Source organism: Cucurbita moschata, unplaced genomic scaffold (genome assembly GCF_002738365.1).
Source record: "Cucurbita moschata cultivar Rifu unplaced genomic scaffold, Cmos_1.0 Cmo_Scf00015, whole genome shotgun sequence".
NCBI classification, from domain to species: domain Eukaryota; kingdom Viridiplantae; phylum Streptophyta; class Magnoliopsida; order Cucurbitales; family Cucurbitaceae; genus Cucurbita; species Cucurbita moschata.
The window spans coordinates 1834340-1852381 of NW_019268531.1; the positions used below are offsets into that span (position 1 = coordinate 1834340).

The 18042-nt window shown below is 37.8% G+C and overlaps 4 protein-coding genes across 7 annotated transcripts in view; all 4 read left to right on the plus strand.

Annotated features, from left to right (window-relative positions):
- LOC111453203 overlaps window positions 1–4353 on the plus strand; it is a 7947-nt gene extending 3594 nt beyond the window's left edge. Inside the window, exons 7-18 of the mRNA XM_023094202.1 lie at window positions 125–190; window positions 282–324; window positions 898–943; window positions 1979–2072; window positions 2156–2208; window positions 2315–2399; window positions 2501–2603; window positions 2689–2781; window positions 2956–3022; window positions 3365–3431; window positions 3531–3584; window positions 3895–4353. Coding sequence (XP_022949970.1) covers window positions 125–190; window positions 282–324; window positions 898–943; window positions 1979–2072; window positions 2156–2208; window positions 2315–2399; window positions 2501–2603; window positions 2689–2781; window positions 2956–3022; window positions 3365–3431; window positions 3531–3584; window positions 3895–4038 — 915 coding nt within the window. The 3' untranslated portion in view covers window positions 4039–4353. The remainder of the gene's footprint in view (window positions 1–124; window positions 191–281; window positions 325–897; window positions 944–1978; window positions 2073–2155; window positions 2209–2314; window positions 2400–2500; window positions 2604–2688; window positions 2782–2955; window positions 3023–3364; window positions 3432–3530; window positions 3585–3894) is intronic.
- A 1358-nt stretch (window positions 4354–5711) lies between these two features.
- On the plus strand, window positions 5712–7843 carry LOC111453204 (peroxidase 72-like). The gene is made up of 4 exons (XM_023094203.1): window positions 5712–6101; window positions 6654–6845; window positions 6925–7090; window positions 7189–7843. The coding sequence occupies exons 1-4, from the start codon at window positions 5874–5876 to the stop codon at window positions 7599–7601; spliced, it is 999 nt and encodes a 332-aa protein (XP_022949971.1). The 5' UTR covers window positions 5712–5873; the 3' UTR covers window positions 7602–7843.
- A 74-nt stretch (window positions 7844–7917) lies between these two features.
- On the plus strand, window positions 7918–10892 carry LOC111453206 (50S ribosomal protein L7/L12-like). Its single transcript, XM_023094205.1, has 2 exons — window positions 7918–8737; window positions 10589–10892. Exon 1 carries the CDS (start codon window positions 8128–8130, stop codon window positions 8734–8736), a length of 609 nt encoding a protein of 202 aa, XP_022949973.1. The 5' UTR covers window positions 7918–8127; the 3' UTR covers window position 8737; window positions 10589–10892.
- A 571-nt stretch (window positions 10893–11463) lies between these two features.
- LOC111452956 (folate transporter 1, chloroplastic-like) lies at window positions 11464–16691 on the plus strand. Of its 4 annotated transcripts, none has more exons than XM_023093849.1 (12): window positions 11464–11757; window positions 11875–11951; window positions 12901–12977; window positions 13488–13581; window positions 13853–13946; window positions 14846–14919; window positions 15121–15234; window positions 15511–15582; window positions 15679–15699; window positions 15785–15852; window positions 16033–16203; window positions 16333–16691. In XM_023093849.1, the coding sequence occupies exons 1-11, from the start codon at window positions 11661–11663 to the stop codon at window positions 16163–16165; spliced, it is 921 nt and encodes a 306-aa protein (XP_022949617.1). In that variant the 5' UTR covers window positions 11464–11660; the 3' UTR covers window positions 16166–16203; window positions 16333–16691. The 4 variants fall into 4 exon arrangements, with proteins under 4 accessions (XP_022949617.1, XP_022949618.1, XP_022949619.1 ...); XM_023093850.1 differs by having other exon boundaries at window positions 16336–16691; XM_023093851.1 differs by having other exon boundaries at window positions 15124–15234.
- The last annotated feature ends 1351 nt before the right edge of the window (window positions 16692–18042 follow it).

Below are 18042 nucleotides of genomic sequence, written 5' to 3' on the forward strand. Positions count from 1 at the left end.
ACCCCCCCCCCCCCTCCCCCCAAAAAAAAAAAGAAGCTATTTTATTATCATTATTGTTGGCAATATAACTTGATGGATGTCATGGATCTAGACATCGTAATTATTTCAATTTCCATCTGGCCAGGGTTATTACTACGGTGACCTGACTTCTTGTGAGCAGAGTTATGACAAATTGGGGAGGACTGCACAGGTCGGTTATTATGTTAGAACTGTCTCTCAATCCTTCAAACTTATGTAGATAAATTTATGGCTTCTCAAGGACTATCAAATTCTAATTTCAGGTAAATGTTATATGTGGAGGTTGTTTAAATGGACAATGTAAAGGTTAGTCAGCTTTTCATCCCCAAGTTTCCTTCATGGATATTAAGGGGAAGGATCCCTTGATTTTCCCTCTCTCAGAAAGAAACTTATGCCTTATCAAACAATACACTTTGCATCTTCTCATTTGTGAAAGTTGGCTATTACTTCAACCAACAAGCCTAAAAATTCCTCATAAAATTAAGATCTATCCGCCATCTCTCTCTCTAGAAATATTCGAACAGTGATTATTGCTTTCAGCTAGACTGTACAAAACTGGGAAAGGAAGGTAAAGTTAGACTGTACAAAACTGGGAAAGGAAGGTAAAGTAAAATGAAAAGTCATCTAGCCATGGCCAAAATCTAATGGCTGGAACTTAATCATCGTCAACAATGAACCCTCTGTCTCTCTTACTTACCTAACTTATTTTTATTATTTTATTCTATATACATTGTCCTGCACCGTCTAATTTTTAGAACTTTTAGTTTTTTGAGCAGTGCTTTATCTGCCTTTCCTGATAATTGTATGAACATGTTTGATCGTAGTGCACTTGGAATATGTTGCAACTAATGTGATACACATTCATTCATCTGATTATAGGTGGTCTCGGATGCATCTGCAATATCACTTATGAGTCCAGTTGCAGGTCTTGAGCAGAACACCTTGATTTCTTTTAAATAGTTGATTGTTAAATTCTCTGAATCTAAACATGTTTGCAATCCTTGAATGATGATTTTGAGGTTTACATGATAAGTAGATTGAAGTAAATGGCTTATTTATTGAAATTTATGCAACTCTGTCAGAACATGGTAGATGAGTAAAAACTTTTTTTTTTTTTTTTTTTTTTTGAAGCATGGGTGCCAAATCTTCTTGAAAATTATGCATAGTTGTTTCTTTCAAGTGCATATTTGTTGTTGGCTGGGCTAAACACTTCTACCCAAGAAAAGTGAACAGTATCGAACATTAAAGTAAAGAATCTGTCATCTGAAGTTCTAAATTAATTAGAGTCTAGTTTATGGCAGTAGTAAGCACTCATTATTGAATCCCTTGCCCGCGATTAAATTAGCCTCATTGCTGTTATTGTATTATGTGGAAATGTGACGAATCAATGGCAGTGGCTTGAGGTATCCAAAGAGGTATCCAAATTTGTACCCATCGCTTTCCTGCCTTCTCCTTCTAATATTCTCCCTGTATTCTAACGACTCCACATCTAACTTGATTGGGCCCACTCTCATCCAGAAATTCATGTGACACCCTCATGCAGAAATATAAACAACTGCACTCACTCCTTTGGACGTGCATTTTTTTTACTGTACTGCAGTTGCACCACCTCCCCTGCGATCCATTTTTTGGACTCAATTAACATGGACGTGGGCCTTATCAGCCTGGTAGAGAAATTTCTAAATAATATCACGTCATGTTAGTGTTATAGTGATAATCAAATCTAAACCAGGCAGAAAGCCAGTCTTATTTTCGTTAATATTTGTAACAAATTGAATGATTGGAGATTTCTTAGGGAAGAAAAAAGAAGCCAACGGTCAATGTCAACAGTTTACTCCAAAATTTAGAATGCTAATTAGGGATGCTTCTTAATGCTCTGGGATTTGAGACATTATTTCTAGAAAAGGGAAGTTCTCTTGCGCAGAGAAAATAACTCCCTTGTGATTGTTATCTACCTCAGAGTTATTGTCGACTTAGCCATCCCTTGTGTGATACAAGGCCCACGTGTTTTCAAAGGATTTACTGTTGGCTTTCACCCTAGATCCTGGGAAATTGTAAGAATCTTTTGTCATTTCAAGATGGTATAGAAAAAAAAACTTCGATTGAATTATTTACAAAGATATACTTTAATGCCCAGGTTTACAATGGTTTAACTCAATTAGGCTTTGAGAAGCCACACCGTGCATTCAGGTAAAAGTCCACTGTCCGATACCCCCCCTCCATTATAGTCTTTCACTTCGATAGTGATAGAAGATCCATTCATCTCAGTTATTAAACCTCACATTTACATCTTCAGCTTCAGCACAGAGCAGACTGGTGTGGTTCTTCATATGACTGCCATTGCATCGCTTTCCTCTTTGGTACAGAAACCAATCATTCAGGTATCATGTTCCCAATCATTCAGGTATCGTGAGTTAGTTGAATAAAAATTTACAAATTGATATTCTTGGTAGCTGATGCAATCTGATCAAAACATTTGCAGGTTTTTCCAGAAAATGGACTTGAGGTGAAAGTGTCAGGTTCAGGGGCAACTGGGAGCTACCCTACAACTTTGTCACCCTCAATGTTGATGATTAACTGGAGATGTATGGATTTTTTTTACCATGGATTTCTCATTAACTTATCAGTATTTATAACCCTCATATTATCACATACTTGTAATTATCTCAGGTGTTATTGCCAGAGATGTTCCATATGAAGTCAATGTCACGATCCCTGTGGCTGATTATGAACCTATTATTTTTTTTCTTACCAAGACGTGTGGTGAGAATCTATCTTTCTCAAGAAACTTATCACCCGTACAATCTTTAGATTGAAGTTTTAGTAAGAACTGAATTTAGTGTAATCCAGGAAATACAACGTTGTCTATCATGATTGTTCTTTTTCTTTAAGGCGTGAAAGTAACCTAAGTTTAGCTTTGTGTTTCACATTTTGCAGAAAAAAGGCAGGACGTACAAGGAGATTCTATGAAAGGATGGGCCACATTTGGAATACTCTCTTGCATGTATGTCAAGTTTTTCTTCTTAATCTTTTTGGTAACCCCGAGTATTCAGTATCATCTGTCTGTGAAGTACCTAGATCTTTAGGTGTTAAAACAGTTTGGATGCTGTGAAGTCTACATATATATTTCATAGTAAGTGGGCCCCAGGTCCCCCTCTGCATGCTTTGGGTGGCTTAGAAAATATTACTATCATCTAGATGATGGTGATTTGTGGTGTCTTCATTGAAGTGGCCTCCTCAGCTGCAATATCTTTCTCTATTGATCGACGACTTAAGATTAACTTCTCAATAACCTGGTCAAAATAATTCTTTTGGTTTTGATGCCTGAAAAAATTGTGATGAGCAGATTCATAGTCGTAGCATCACTATTTTGCTGTGGAGGATTTGTTTATAAGACACGAATGCAAGGCCAGGTAAGCTATTGTTTGACGCCATTGCGGTCAGATTTCTTTTCTATGAAATGTACTGTTATTGTTCGATATTTATGTCGAGTCAATTGCATCTGCATGTAGCGTGGAATTGATGCATTGCCGGGCATGGCACTACTATCCGCCTGCTTGGAAACTGTAAGTTTACAGCCCCTTTTGATGTTAAGTAACCAGATTTCTTTCTTTTGAATGCAATCAACGAAACCAAAAAGTTTCATTGAGCATCATGTACTGTTCGTTGGTAGCAATTCTTATTCATTATTACCGAGACAGTTTCTTTTTTTCTCAATTCTTGACGATAGTTGATTTAGCGTAGTTCACGTAACCTCCAATAATTTTCGGAATGATACTGGCTTGTACTTGCAGTACCTTTTCAAGGTTCGTATTTTCTTGTCAGATTTAACATTAACTTGTTTTGGCATGTTTGAATTTGTATCCATGAAATTAGGCGAGTGGTGCAGGACAAAGCTACCCGAGAGCTGAAGGCATCAACAGTGGGTTCGTCAGTGAAGCCTCCTGGGATCGTTCACCATCCTCTTCATCTTCTCGACGGACATGGACACCGACTGAGAAAAATTATGGTTCAATATGAATGTCTCTCCATTTCAGATTTTAGCTCTTGGACAGTTCATGAGAGAAATTTGGCTGCATGCCATTGTATCAAGGAAGATGGCCAAAAGGGATCTAGGTAAAGCTTAGTTTTTGAAGCTATTAACGTGTCAGACATTTCTATCCATATCATAGGGCGGGCGTAATATGTGTTCTTAGAAACGTTACTTCATACCCATCTGGCTTGGAGCTTTAAGATTTAGAGCATTCATTTTACGATATAGATTGCAAGAAGTTGTGTATATTACTTTCTTTAAAACTAATAATAAACCATGTCTGAACAGAACTTTTAATCCGATAGAACCATTTGACAAATATGATTCGTGCTCTAGATGATTAGACATATCATTTCACTTCAGTTTAGGATACTTTGGAAATGAAAAATTAAGGTCAAAGGAAGTGGTTGTCCTAACTGCTACCCACACCCTTTTTTTGTCTCATATTATTATCTGGTTGGTTATGTTGACCCTAATTGTCTACATCCATTCATAATTAAGGATAGAATATGCTTTCTCAAAGCTCGGTTGGATGACAAGATTAAAGAGAACAAATAAGGACTTTGGTTCACTTTAATTCTTTTTAGATGTTTACAGAACGATAATTAGTATACGATTCATAATTTTATAGGTGCAGGGGGTTTGGAAGGAATCCATGCCTTGCTGGCCTTCACCCTTTTGAACTTTCAACCTTTACTTTTACTTTCTAGAAACTAAGAAGCAAACAAAGAGAGGACTGAAAGTCCCCCAGAAAAGGTCTCCCAAATATTAATTATGAGATGAAGAAAATAAGTGCAAAAGGGAAACAAAAGGGTCAAAAGAAGAACAATCTTTAACTTACCTGCTCTGTTGACAAACTCCCCCACTGATTATTTAACTCAAAGATTCCCAGCTTTTTTATTCGACCCTGCAGCTAAGTTTGACAGTAAATTTCATGGACATATTCATTGTTACGAGCTTTGCAATGATTTTATGCTCTAAGATGAGAAGCTAGGTGAAATTTGATCTTGTGTTCTTTCTTAGTTGTGAACTTTTAAGTTGGTAAGAAATTAATATGAATTGAGGAGGAAGTGAAATGACAGAGGCTCGAGAATAAAGTTTTAACAACCCAAGCTCACCGCTAGTAGATATTATCCATTTTAACCCTATCGTTGTCAACCTCACGGTTTTTAAACTTCATCTACTAGAGTGAGGTTTCTACATCCTTAATGTCTCGTTCACCTCTTCAACCAATGTGGGATCTCACAATTCATCTCTCTTGGGAGCCCAGCATTCTCGCTCGCACATTATCGTGTATGACTCTGATACCATTGGTAACAGCCTAAGCTCACCATTAGCAGATACTGTCAGTTTTGGCCTGTTACGTATCGCCGTTAATCTCACGATTCTTAAAACGCGTTTACTAGAGAGAATTTTTCATACTCTTATAAGAAATGTTTTGTTTCCCTCTCAAACTAACAGTGCAAACTCACAAGAGCTTTATGGTTTGATTACCGAAGAAAAAAACTTTTAACTGATGGATTATAATATTGTCTTTGCATGTCTATGACAACTCCCAATTTAGGTAATCCTCTAATGAAAATATAAAGAAACTAATAGTTAGCATGCTGATAAAGCACAAGACTTTTACAGAGCCCGGAGAGAAACTTAAAAGCTACAACAACTCTGCAAGTTAGCTACCAAATCCATGATTTTGCGCGTCCCCTCTTTTCAACAGACATGACCATTCCACAAAGTCTCCTCTATAAATACCCACTGCCCATTTCAACTCCTTTCACAGCAACATTCCAGGTTTGAGTTTTGGTCTTACAAAGGTTTCAATATGGGCAAGCCTATGAGTTTTGTCGTTGTTTTTTCCCTTCTTGCCTTGGCTCCTCTCTGTTTCTCTAGCAGAAATGGCGGGTTTGGGTCTCTGTACCCGCAATATTATGACCACTCCTGCCCCCATGCTAAGGCAATAGTGAAATCCATTGTGGCAAAGGCTTTTGCTAGAGAAGCTCGTAGTGCTGCTTCTATCCTTAGACTTCACTTTCATGACTGTTTTGTTCAGGTTATTTTACTAAGTCTTCTTTGTCCTTTCTGACTTATTTGTTCTTTTTGACTTACTTTTAGTCGGTTGGAAAAAAAAAAACGAAACATTTCTTATAAAAGTGTAGAAACTTCTCCCTAGTTGACAGTGTTTTAAAATTGTGAGGTTGACTGTGTACGTAACGAAACAAAACAAACTATCTGCTAGCAATGGACTTAGGCTGTCACAAAATGGTATCAGAGTCGGACACCGGGTCTCCAAGGGTGGTGAACTGTGAGATCCCATGTCGGTTGGAGAGTAGAACGAAACATTGTTTTATAAGAATGTGGAAACCTTTCATTCCCTAATGAATGCGTTTTAAAACTTTGAGTGGAAGCTCGAAAGGAAAAGTCTAAAGAGTACAATATCTCTTAATAGCGTGTTTGAGGTGTTATATATTTGGATGGAACTCGTGGGGTTGTCAAGAATATGGATTCATAATTAAATTTGCCACAAACTTCTTAGCTTGGATCATTCTAAACTAAACTTTTGAGATAAGTGGCTGTTAAACTAAATTAAATGACTTCTTTTCAGGGGTGTGATGCATCTTTACTACTGGACAGCAGTGGGAGCATTAGAAGCGAGAAGAATTCAAACCCAAATAGGAACTCGGCTAGAGGGTTTGAGGTGATTGATGAGATCAAATCTGCATTGGAGAAAGAGTGCCCACAAACTGTTTCTTGTGCTGATATCTTGGCTTTGGCTGCAAGAGATTCCACTGTCATTGTATGCTCTGTCTCTGCAAATCTTTATGTTCTTCAATGGTCAAATCATTTTTCATATGTATATTGAACTTTATTGACAGACGGGTGGACCCTTTTGGGAGGTTCCATTGGGAAGGAAAGACTCGAGAACTGCGAGCTTGAGTGGCTCCAACAACAACATTCCAGCTCCCAACAACACTTTCCAAACCATTCTCAACAGATTCCAAAACCAGGGCCTTGATATCGTTGATCTTGTCGCCTTATCTGGTAAATTGAACATTGAATACTTGTTTGAGAGATTGTAAATCAAATAAAACTCTCAAAACTTTCTATTTTTAAGTTCATATTCATCCTGTTTTACACAGGAGGTCACACCATCGGGAATTCAAGGTGCACCAGCTTCCGGCAGAGGCTATACAACCAGAACGGCAATGGACAGCCCGACAAAACCCTTCCCCAGCCGTACGCGGCCGAGCTTCGAAACCGCTGCCCGAGATCCGGCGGCGACAATAACCTCTTTTTCCTCGACTTCGTCAGCCCGACCAAATTCGACAACAGCTACTTCAAGAACATTGTTGGTTTCAAAGGGCTTCTCAACTCCGACCAAGTTCTCCTCACCGGAAACGACGCGTCGGCTGCTTTGGTAAAGAAATATGCCGACAACAGCGAGGTGTTCTTCGAGCAGTTCGCCAAATCCATGATCAAAATGGGCAATATTTCCCCATTGACGGGCTCAAATGGAGAGATCAGAAAGACTTGCAGGAAGATCAACAGTTAAATTTTGTTGGGTTTCGTAGTTTTCCAGAATGAAATAAGTTATTCCAATGCGCAGCAGACTGATGAAGGGTGAAAATATTTCTGGGTTTTGTTGTTATTTGAAGCTTCGTGTCTGATTTGATATGGTTTTTTTTCCCTTTAATTTCTACGATGTTTTGATTTTGAAGCTGTTTGTGTTTGTCGACTTCCATTGGTCCCTATGTATGTTCTTATATTTATAAATATAAATTATTATAATCAGAAAAAAAAATATATAAATTATGTTAAGATTTTCGAGAGGTGTTCATAAAAATATTGTGAAATGAAATGGACCGTTGATTCCGAAGCCCAACTAAAAAGCCCACCGGCGAATTAACTGCATGCTTGCTTGAATCTCAACGGTAGGGTTTATGCTTCTCCCCGGAATCTGAACGACGGCAGGCGATCTACATTCCACCTCCAAACTCATTAACCATGGACGCACAGAGCTCTCATTGTCTCACTGTACTTTCTGACTGAACATTCACGATTTACCGAATAATTTGAAGATGAGAAATCTGCGAATTTTTTCTCCTCAGTTCTCGAGGATTCGGAGAACCTTCATTCAATACCCTTGCTCTGATTCTCCGTCCATTCGATATTTAAATTTTCTTGGATCGGGGAGTTTTGCGTCTTCATCATCGCTGAATCATCGGAATTTCACAACTGCTTCACTGGAATCAAGACCAGCCCATTCGGAGAGAGTTTCGGGCATTGTGGATGAGATCTCCGGTCTCACGCTACTCGATGTTGCGGACCTCACGGAGGTGCTACGAGGCAAATTGGATGTAAAGGATATGCCGGTAATGGCGGTGATGATGCCTGGGATGGGATTTGGTGGCTTGCAAGGTGTTGGTAAGGGTGGTCTTGGAGCGAAAGGCGGTGAGGAGAAAAAGACGGAGAAGACAGCGTTCGATGTGAAGCTTGAAGCGTTTGATGCTGCGTCGAAGATAAAGGTGATTAAGGAAGTACGAACGTTTACGAATTTGGGGTTGAAGGAGGCTAAAGATTTGGTGGAGAAAGCGCCTATGCTCCTGAAGAAGGGAGTGACAAAGGAGGAAGCTGATACGATTATTGCCAAGATGAAGGAGGTTGGCGCCAAAGTCTCAGTGGAGTGAGGTACTACTGTCTCCTTCCTTTTGTATATTAGAACGAGTCTCAGGTTTTAACCTAGACGTTGTACACCTCGAGCATAAATTCTCATGATTTAGAGACAATATCGTATCAAAAGGCTCTATAGCAATGGAGATGGAGATGTATTCCTTACTTGAAAACTTATGATCAACCCCTTAATTAGTCGATTTGGAATTCCTCTCCCAACAATCTTCCGCATATCATAATATGGACCACATTACCTATCTTAGTTTTTGCGCATTTAGCAAGACGTTATCGGGAGTTTCTCTAAATAATTGGGTATGTTTTGGGGTTGGCCTCATGGAGACCAATCTTGATGATCTTTAATCTACGTTCCTATTTGTGATCCTTAGCAGAAGAAGTTGATCCTTACTCCGGAGCTCCTAAACTTGTCTCGAGTGTTATAAGTATGATGATGATTTCTATAGAATGTAGTGCATTTGCCTAACTTGAGGGAGGGGTCCTTGATTGAGTTGGATTTGGAGACACATAAGTGTGTAGTCAAGGAAGAGATTATCCAGTTCTATAAACTAGCCCGGAGCTGCCAAGTGACCTGAGTATCTGCTCTGTTTTCTCTCTTTCTGGAGAAATTCTAGGACTTTGAGTTGAGATAAGAAAGGGTGTACAGTTTGGAAGGGAGAAGATTTATCCAATTATGTAAGTGCGACATTCCACATTGATTGGAGAGGAAAATGAAACATTCCTTGTAAGGGTGTGGAAATATCTCCCTAGTAGATGTGTTTTAAAACTGTGAGATTGACGACGATACGTAACGAACTAAAGTAGACAATATCTGCTAGCTGTGGGCTTGAGCCGTTACAAATGATTCAGAGCTAGACACTAGGTGGTGTGTCAGCTGCCCCTAAGAGGAGTGAATTGTGAGATTCCACATCGGTTGGAGAGGAGAACAAAGCATTCTATGTTAGGGTGTGGAAACATCTCCCCAATAGACACGCTTTAAAATCGTAAGGCTGGTGATGATACATAACGAGATAACGTAGATAGCGGTGGGCTAAAGCGGCCCAAACACAGTAAGTGTAACATAACTACACTTAAACTTGGGAGCTACCCAATGACCTGAGTGCGTGGGCTTTTAGGAAGCACCAAGAAAAATAAACATAAGAGTTGATAGTTATAGCAGATGACGAACCTTTGAATGCTATACTTTGTTGACATCTTGTTTGATTCATTTCATCTTCTTATTGAAGCTTTATGGCTTATGCATATCTGGTACAATAGGGTGTTGAAATTTTCTGAGCAGAATCATTACTAGTTGAGATAAATAAGCTCATACAAATTCTCATTTATCCATCCATCTTCTAGTTACCTCATCTTTGGACTATCAAAATTGATTGGGAGATCATAGAAATATTCTTATTCCTATAAACGTTAGTAAAGTCGATAAAAACCTTATTTAACATTGTTGAAACATGAGGCAATGTTATGGTCAGTTTTTTTTACTTCAAAGTTTCATATATTGTCATTAGACCAGGACTGTTCATTGGCAGAAAGTTGACTTTTAGAGAGAGCTCCCAAATCACCTAAAGCAGAAGTCTTCATCCGATGACTTTGAGACTAAAGAGTGTCTAACGCCAATTAGTCATGTTTATCGATATCACTGAAGCATGTTAGCACAACACACGTTTAAGCTGCAGTGGTCTATTCTATCTATTATTCTGCATGCTTTGTTTCTTATGATTATGGCTTTGGCTACTTCTTCTGCGAACATCTGTTATTTATTCATCACCATTGCTGCTATAACGCGTGCAAGTCAAATCATTGTATCCGTACTTGGGATTACTTATTTGTAATTCCATTCGGTTCTTTTACCAACAGAATGCTGCAGAAAATGCAAAGCTTTTATCACACTTTTCAAGTCAGAGCAACAGTTGAGGATATAGCAATGTGTCTTGAAGTTCGTTTGGATGGATGAGGGCATGGATTTATTTGGTTTGGTTCAAAAATATAAAGAGCATTCTTTATTAGAACTTTCCATATTCTTGCCTCGACCCGAAATTATATTTGTTGATAGATGTTTCTTGGTACTTGGCTTTTGTATTCGTAGGTTCCAAATAACTTAGAACACCACTCATTGAAGATCAGTCTTGTCGGAAGAACAAATCACCTGCTTCATTTTCCACTTTTAATGCAAATCCTTTTGTTCATTTCCTTGTTTTGTTTTGTGTGCTAGGTTCTCCATATTACGAGCAACTATAAATAGATTCAAACTGCTTTCATTCAGTGGTTTCTCATGCCTCCACAATGATATGACATAAAAGAGTAATTGAAACCTGTTCCTGACGAACTCATAAGTTTAAATTGGCATAAAGTAGCGTCAAAAGCAAGTAAAATAGAGATAGAATAGACCATGTAACGACTCAACTTTTCATAAACATACCGGTCGGAGCTGTTACTAAAAAGATAATAACTTTATAGTTTAAAATAAATAAAAAAGATGCTAAAAGACAATTTTGTAAATTCATGCTCACGATATCCCTTCAAAAAATACTTGTGAAAAGTATGACTCGACTCAACCTCGAAAATGTAAAATCTCCGGTGAATATTTTAGTACATAAATCATCAGATTACAGTGTCTTAAGATTTAAAAAATGGTAAAAATTACATTTTTTTTATTTTAATTATTGATAAGATATGGAGGCTCTACGAAAGAATCAATATTTTTTATCCTTATTTTCCTAAACTAGTTCGTTTTTTCCAAATTTAACCTTTTAATCTTTAACGTCGGTCTCCGACGTGAATTTACCTATCGATAAGCGCCGTCTAAACTTCCCGCCGAGACGCCGCCGAAATTTTATGCTTCGAGTCATCTGACTCAAGTTATGTCCTTGTCGATGAACTAAAGAAGCAAGACTACGTTTTGGGTCAATAATCGAAGTCGCAGCCGGATATGTGGCAGTGGGAGAATGCCACCGCCGGCGCCGTTGCCGGATTTGCCACTGTCGCCTCCGTGCATCCTCTAGATGTCGTCCGCACCCGGTTTCAAGGTAGCTTACTTATATGACCGCTCAAAGTTAGCTTGCGTGTGTCAACAAACGATCTGGAGTTCCAATTTTTATTTCCTTTAACTTTCGTTTTTGCTCCAATTGTCTCCGAAATGGCAGTTTATGATGGCAGAGGATCGAATCTCCCGACTTACAAGAACACGGTTAATGCAATCCTCACCATTGCTCGGATGGAGGTTGGTAAATTCTGTGTTTGCAACTCTTAATTCTGATTATTTGCTGGCTTTTCTAATGCTTTTTCCCTCGAATTTTTGGTCTGGGGTATATTAATTTGGTTGTCCACTTGAATAAATGGCAATAATTGTGCAAATGCCATGAAATTTGTTTGCATCAGCTTTAAGAAGTTTTGTTAAAATGATGCTCGCCACTTACTCTTTCTGGTTGAAATCTTCCTGGGATAGACCCAATTATTCTGCCATTTGACATAGATTTACATCCTAATTCCAAAACACAAACCGCAGATCGATTTCCAAGCATTACTTTGGAGATGTATAAATAGCACGATTGTATTCAGCTGCCTCTTTTTGATTTTCTATGAAGTGCTCGCTCTTAAGAATGAAGAGTTTTTTATTTTTTGGGCCGGCGGGGTATGATTCATTATCATTGACGGGCCAAAGTAGTCAAGATTGCAAATTAATGCTATGGAGAATTAGAGATTCAATTTCGTTTGTTGGCCTGAATTACTGCATTAAAATGAAGTAATATTTTCCCTTTTCAAAGAACAAAGGAATTGTACCTCCTGCCAACATACATCTGATGAAGAACTCTCTTGTCCTTATGACTTTGCCAACTAGTGAAACAAAGTGGTTGTCATGAGGCAATTTACTACCACAAGCTGAGTTCTTTAGCTCTCTGACGTAATGTTCTTATGATGTGTTGCTTGCCACTGGAAAATTGAGCATCGCTTATACTTCAAATATCAGCAGCTGGTTCTGTGTGATTTTGTATCATTCTCAACACTTCTTACACTTGACCTTCCAAATTAATCTCTGCTTCAATATTCCAAACTTTCTTGCTACTTAAACGCTTGCTATGGACTTGTTTTGCCTGAAATTTCTATATCACATTGTACGTTTGGTTTTTGTCCTTCATCCCAAATAGATTGTGATGCTTCCTTTATTTCAGGGCTTGAGAGGGCTATATGCGGGCTTCTATCCTGCAGTTCTCGGATCAACTGTTTCTTGGGGTTTATATTTCTTCTTGTAAGTGGATGCGTAATGTTTCCTTTAAACTATGAAGCATAAAGACATATATACTCAGACAACACGTAGTGAGCACCCTGACATTAATCACTTGAACATTGATTCAGGCTTCTATATGAGTTCTTCTGTTTTTCTCTTTTAAATGTCAGCAGTATAAAATGTTTGGTCATGTGAGTGCAACGAAATAATAGGGAAAATTATTGAAATTTGAAGAAGGATAAAAAAAAACCTATATGGCTTGAAACTTAGCTATCTAGTTTCCTTTTGAATTTTGATTTGTTGCAACACTACCAATCGATTTATCATTGAAATCCAAAAATTACTCCTATAAAGCACCTTTAATTGCATCTTCCATTAGTTGAGATAATATCATGAGCAAAGGGATGGATCCCTTTTAAGAACTTACTGAAAATCCCAACATTTGACTGACTTGATAATTTTTGCTTTGTTGGCCGAACATTTCATCTGGTCTTTGGAACTGTATTAATTGTTTTCCCCATTGTACTGTAGCTATGGCAGAGCCAAACAAAGATATTCTGACTATGGAAAGAAGAACTTGACTCCTAGTCTTCATCTTGCTTCTGCAGCAGAGGCAGGAGCTTTGGTGAGTTTAGTTATTTTCTTTCTTTTTTTCTTTTTGGTTGGCTCATTAGTTATTTTCTTTCTTTTTTTCTTTTTGGTTGGCTCATTGCCATTTTCTTTTTATCAAGCATATGAAGTCCTGCAGCACGTCCTTGGATTTTTTATGCTTGTGAACGTCAAACGATTCCCATACTGCACTCTTTGACTAACTAGAACAATATTTCTCTCATCTTATTATTTTAGATTTTATAGTTTTTATTATTTTCACAACTGTGGTTCTACTGCCTCGTCAGGTTTGTTTTTGCACAAATCCAGTTTGGCTTGTGAAAACAAGAATGCAGCTTCAGAATCCTCTTCATCAAGCTCAACCTTATTCTGGGCTATATGGTCTGTCCCCTATCTTGCATTCAATTAAAAATAATATGCTCTTTGGGATATACCTTAGTTATAAGATCTTATGATTTGTAATTAAGTTAAACTTCATTATTTCATTCTTTTCCCTCTCTCTCTCTCACACCACCGTGTTATGATAAGGTTTAATGGTTTATAATGATAATGATGGGATGATATCGACTTTGAAATTGTAGCATAGTTGTTTTGTCATATCTTGTTTACCTTGATTTTTAGACTTGTCAAGGAGGGGAACAACATGAAGTCCCATCCCACTCATAACACAGGATTTTACAACAAAATTCTCTAATTAGTTTTGATCAGAGGAAGAAACATCACAAAAATCCTCAAGTAGAGTACTCCATCTAGGAACCTTGAAGAATACATTTGTTGATTTCCTATATGTCTTTCAAACATCTACGAAAATCCCATCATTTTATCCACGTAAAATTTTCCTGAAGCTGGTAACAGCAAGTAATGTTCAAAATTCTAACCTTTTCACTTGAAGCTTTAACCTATGACTAATTGGAAGGAAGTCCATTGATTCTTGAAGGAGCATAATAATGGAAGTTAAAAGTAATACAGATCAGCCTTTTAACTAGTTGCCAAAAACGTATAGTGATCGAAATGATCTGATCATCAGCACAACTTTTTCAGTCAATGCACTAGGAGAAAGGTTGTGGAGTGTGAGTAGGTATCTCTTTTTAGGGACGCACTGTTGGTCCATTTTTAATCTGGAATAGTTATAGGCTTGAAGCTAAGTCTTATAGTGCCTCTCTTCGTTCTGTTCTTACATCAGCAACAACAGTAGTTCCCCCTCCTATTGATGTTTCATTGCTTTGCTTATTGCTTCACTTTTATTTGATTCTGTGCACACCCATCGTGTTTAATTGCAGATGCCTTCAGAACCATTTTGAGGGAGGAAGGTTTTGCTGCTCTTTATAAAGGGATTGTTCCTGGCCTCATGCTGGTAAGCAATTAGGTTTTAGCTTAATTTTCACAGTTTAATTTTTTTGCTTCGGTAATTTGGTTCCGTTAATAACATTTTCTATAAAATGTTTGTTGAGGATTCATTATTGAGTGGGAGAGAGCTTTTTACGTTTGACATAAAAAGACATTCTGTTTACATAATTTCATGGAATGAATTCATAGATGTGTATGGTTGCTACAGCAGGTTTCTCATGGTGCCATTCAATTTACAGTTTACGAAGAACTCCGTAAAGTTATTGCCAACTCGAGGTATAAAGGAACCAGAGTGGATGCTCAAAGTTCTGGGGAATTACTGGTACAAGTTTTTGGCTTAAGTTTACTTAGACAACATTATAGCGTGTTCTGGGAGAAGTAGAAATATTTATTTGATCTAGTGTATAGTTCATGACATTTTCGGATGTTTATTCGAGATATATTTTAACCTCTCCTATTCACCTTTGCTTGGGGATATTTTGTGTAGTGATTATAAATTATTAGCAACATTCACATGACAATATAAAACCGTTACTCCATTATGTCCTCACCACATGAAATGGAAACTCTTACACTGTGCATTGTTTTTCTCACGCAGAATTCGGTTGATTATGCTGTCCTTGGAGGATCTTCTAAAATTGCTGCCATGCTTCTGACATATCCATTTCAAGTAAATATAAATTTGTTTTGATGGTGTGAACTATGGCTTGGTTTTTAATTTCATAGTCGTTTATCTTAGCTTATTCTTGAGTGACTTGGTTTTCAGGTTATTCGAGCTCGATTGCAGGTATGCCAATAGATATAATCTTTCTAGTTCCATTTTCTAATTTTTTAATTTTTTAGAATTACATGGATTTTCTGTTTGCTTGCAGCAAAGACCAGGCAATGATGGTACACCTAGATACATGGATAGTTTCCATGTTCTTAAGGAAACTGCACGGTAACAATTAACCTGTCCCGATAACGTTACACCACCGGAAGAACAATTGTGCTCCTATTCTTTGAATTTTGCTAATGGAACCACTGTGAAGTGAAGTTGGAGTTTCGTTCAGTTCTAACTCCATAAACTACAGCATAGTGATAAAACTTTTCTCTTTGACATGTGTTATATACCTTGCAGGTTTGAGGGTATTCGTGGATTTTACAGGGGAATTACACCAAACCTTCTAAAGAATGTCCCTGCGGCTTCAATCACATTTGTTGTGTATGAAAACGTCTTAAAACTGCTCAAACTGACGACACAAAAGGAATGAAACTCGCGGATATATTGCTGTTTCTTCATTGCAAAAAGGTGGATTTTTTACTTCAAAAACTTCCCTGTTCTTTTGCCGTTTTTTTATTTACCAACGGTTCATTATTCAACCAATCACTTTCCTCTTTGTTTGTGGTAATGAAAATCTCTCTGCTTTTGAAATTACAGCAGGTAAAACACACAGCATTTCTTAACTAAATCACTACCGAGGAGACGGTTTAAGGATGAAAGAATTTCCTTCAAGACTTGCTGAGCTCTCGAATAAATGGTCGCCGTCCGATAGAACAACTTCAAGGTCAGATATGAGGCTCTTGAATACATCTCATTGCACATATTTTTCCGTTCCTGCTGATTCTTATCCGATATCTTTATCACCTACTGAAAATTTTTGTTGGGAACTCTAGTTTTCTTCTTATTATTTTTTTAATTCCTGCCCTGGTGCCAAAAGATCCCAATTCATATTCTCCGAATGAAATGAACAAGCTTCATTTTTAAGCAATTTTAGACACATTGAGTTCATATTATGACACCCTTTGTACTTTGTTGGAAAATGAATGTCTAATTTCAGAACACTTCAGCACTAGCTTTTCCTTACTTTCCTCTCCAACTACGTGAAAAAATGGTGTAGGAATTGGGGCTTGATGGAGATTCAGAACCACCCCCAAAGAAAGAACATCGTTAGTATTAGCTCAAACCTTTCCCATTTCCTCTTTCTTTATGTTGGCCCCCCCGTTCTCAATCACTTGATCGAAAGATTAAAGTTCTTTCCATAAAAAGGAATCCAATAAATGTCTATTACACAAAAAGGATTGGTCCTTGGAGTTTCAAATGCATGTGAACATTGGATTCTACATTGATATGTTAATGATATAGTCATTTTGCTAACTAAAAAGTGAGACGAAAAGGACTGGGTGGTCCAATATCTTTTTGGGTGAGATTTAGAAATTCTTACAGCATCAGTTGTCCATGTTAGTACTATAATTATGTTCATTTCTTTATAAAACCGACGTCTGTGTGACAGAAAGACAGGGGAAGAGGCTGAGGGGCTGACATTTCCGGCGCCCCCCGATCAGCCCAGTGGGCTCGGTTCACGTGCCATTTCCAAGGTGGGTCAGCGTTCAATCTACAAATGGTGAACTGCAGACCCATTGTGGCCCAACCCATGTGCCTCTCATCCATCATTCCCCTTACCCTCTTCTCCTTCTTCTTCAGCAGTCCCCTCCCCACTAACTTCATCTGTTCAAACAGTTCCATTTTTCTCATAACTCACAACACCGAACTCTTCCTCTTCTCGACCTCTTCTCCTCGTTTTGTTCCATTCATTTCACGCTTTACTTCCAAAACCTAAAGTTTCCCGACACTCAAACCGTAATCAATGGCTGCGCTGAAGAATTTCCAAGAACCCCACTTCCATTTTCTTTGCAAGTTCGGATTTTTATGTTCCGATGATTCATACCAATCACATCTATTCTTACATACTCATTGCTTCTCTTTCAGATTTATTCTTACATAAGCTTTCAAGATACATATTAAAAAAATAGCAATTATTTGAAGAGTGCAGTCCATTAAAGTGAAGAAAAAATGAGAGACAGTGGCATGAGATTGGTTGTATTTATTTATGTGTAAGCAAATGTTGTCCATTCACATGTAAATGCTACATCATGGTGTCTCTGATCCAAACTACATTGTTATATCTGATTACTATATAAAATAATTAACCACTGAATTAGATGAAGCACTCTCCATCTTTGTCCCTAAATCAAAATCTCATTCACTTTCAAGTTCAATTGATTAGCACCGCTAAAAAATTTCAAAAGATAATTGGATTGCCTGTTTGGCAGATCTTTTGGAGCGGTTAACGAATCCTTAAAATATGTT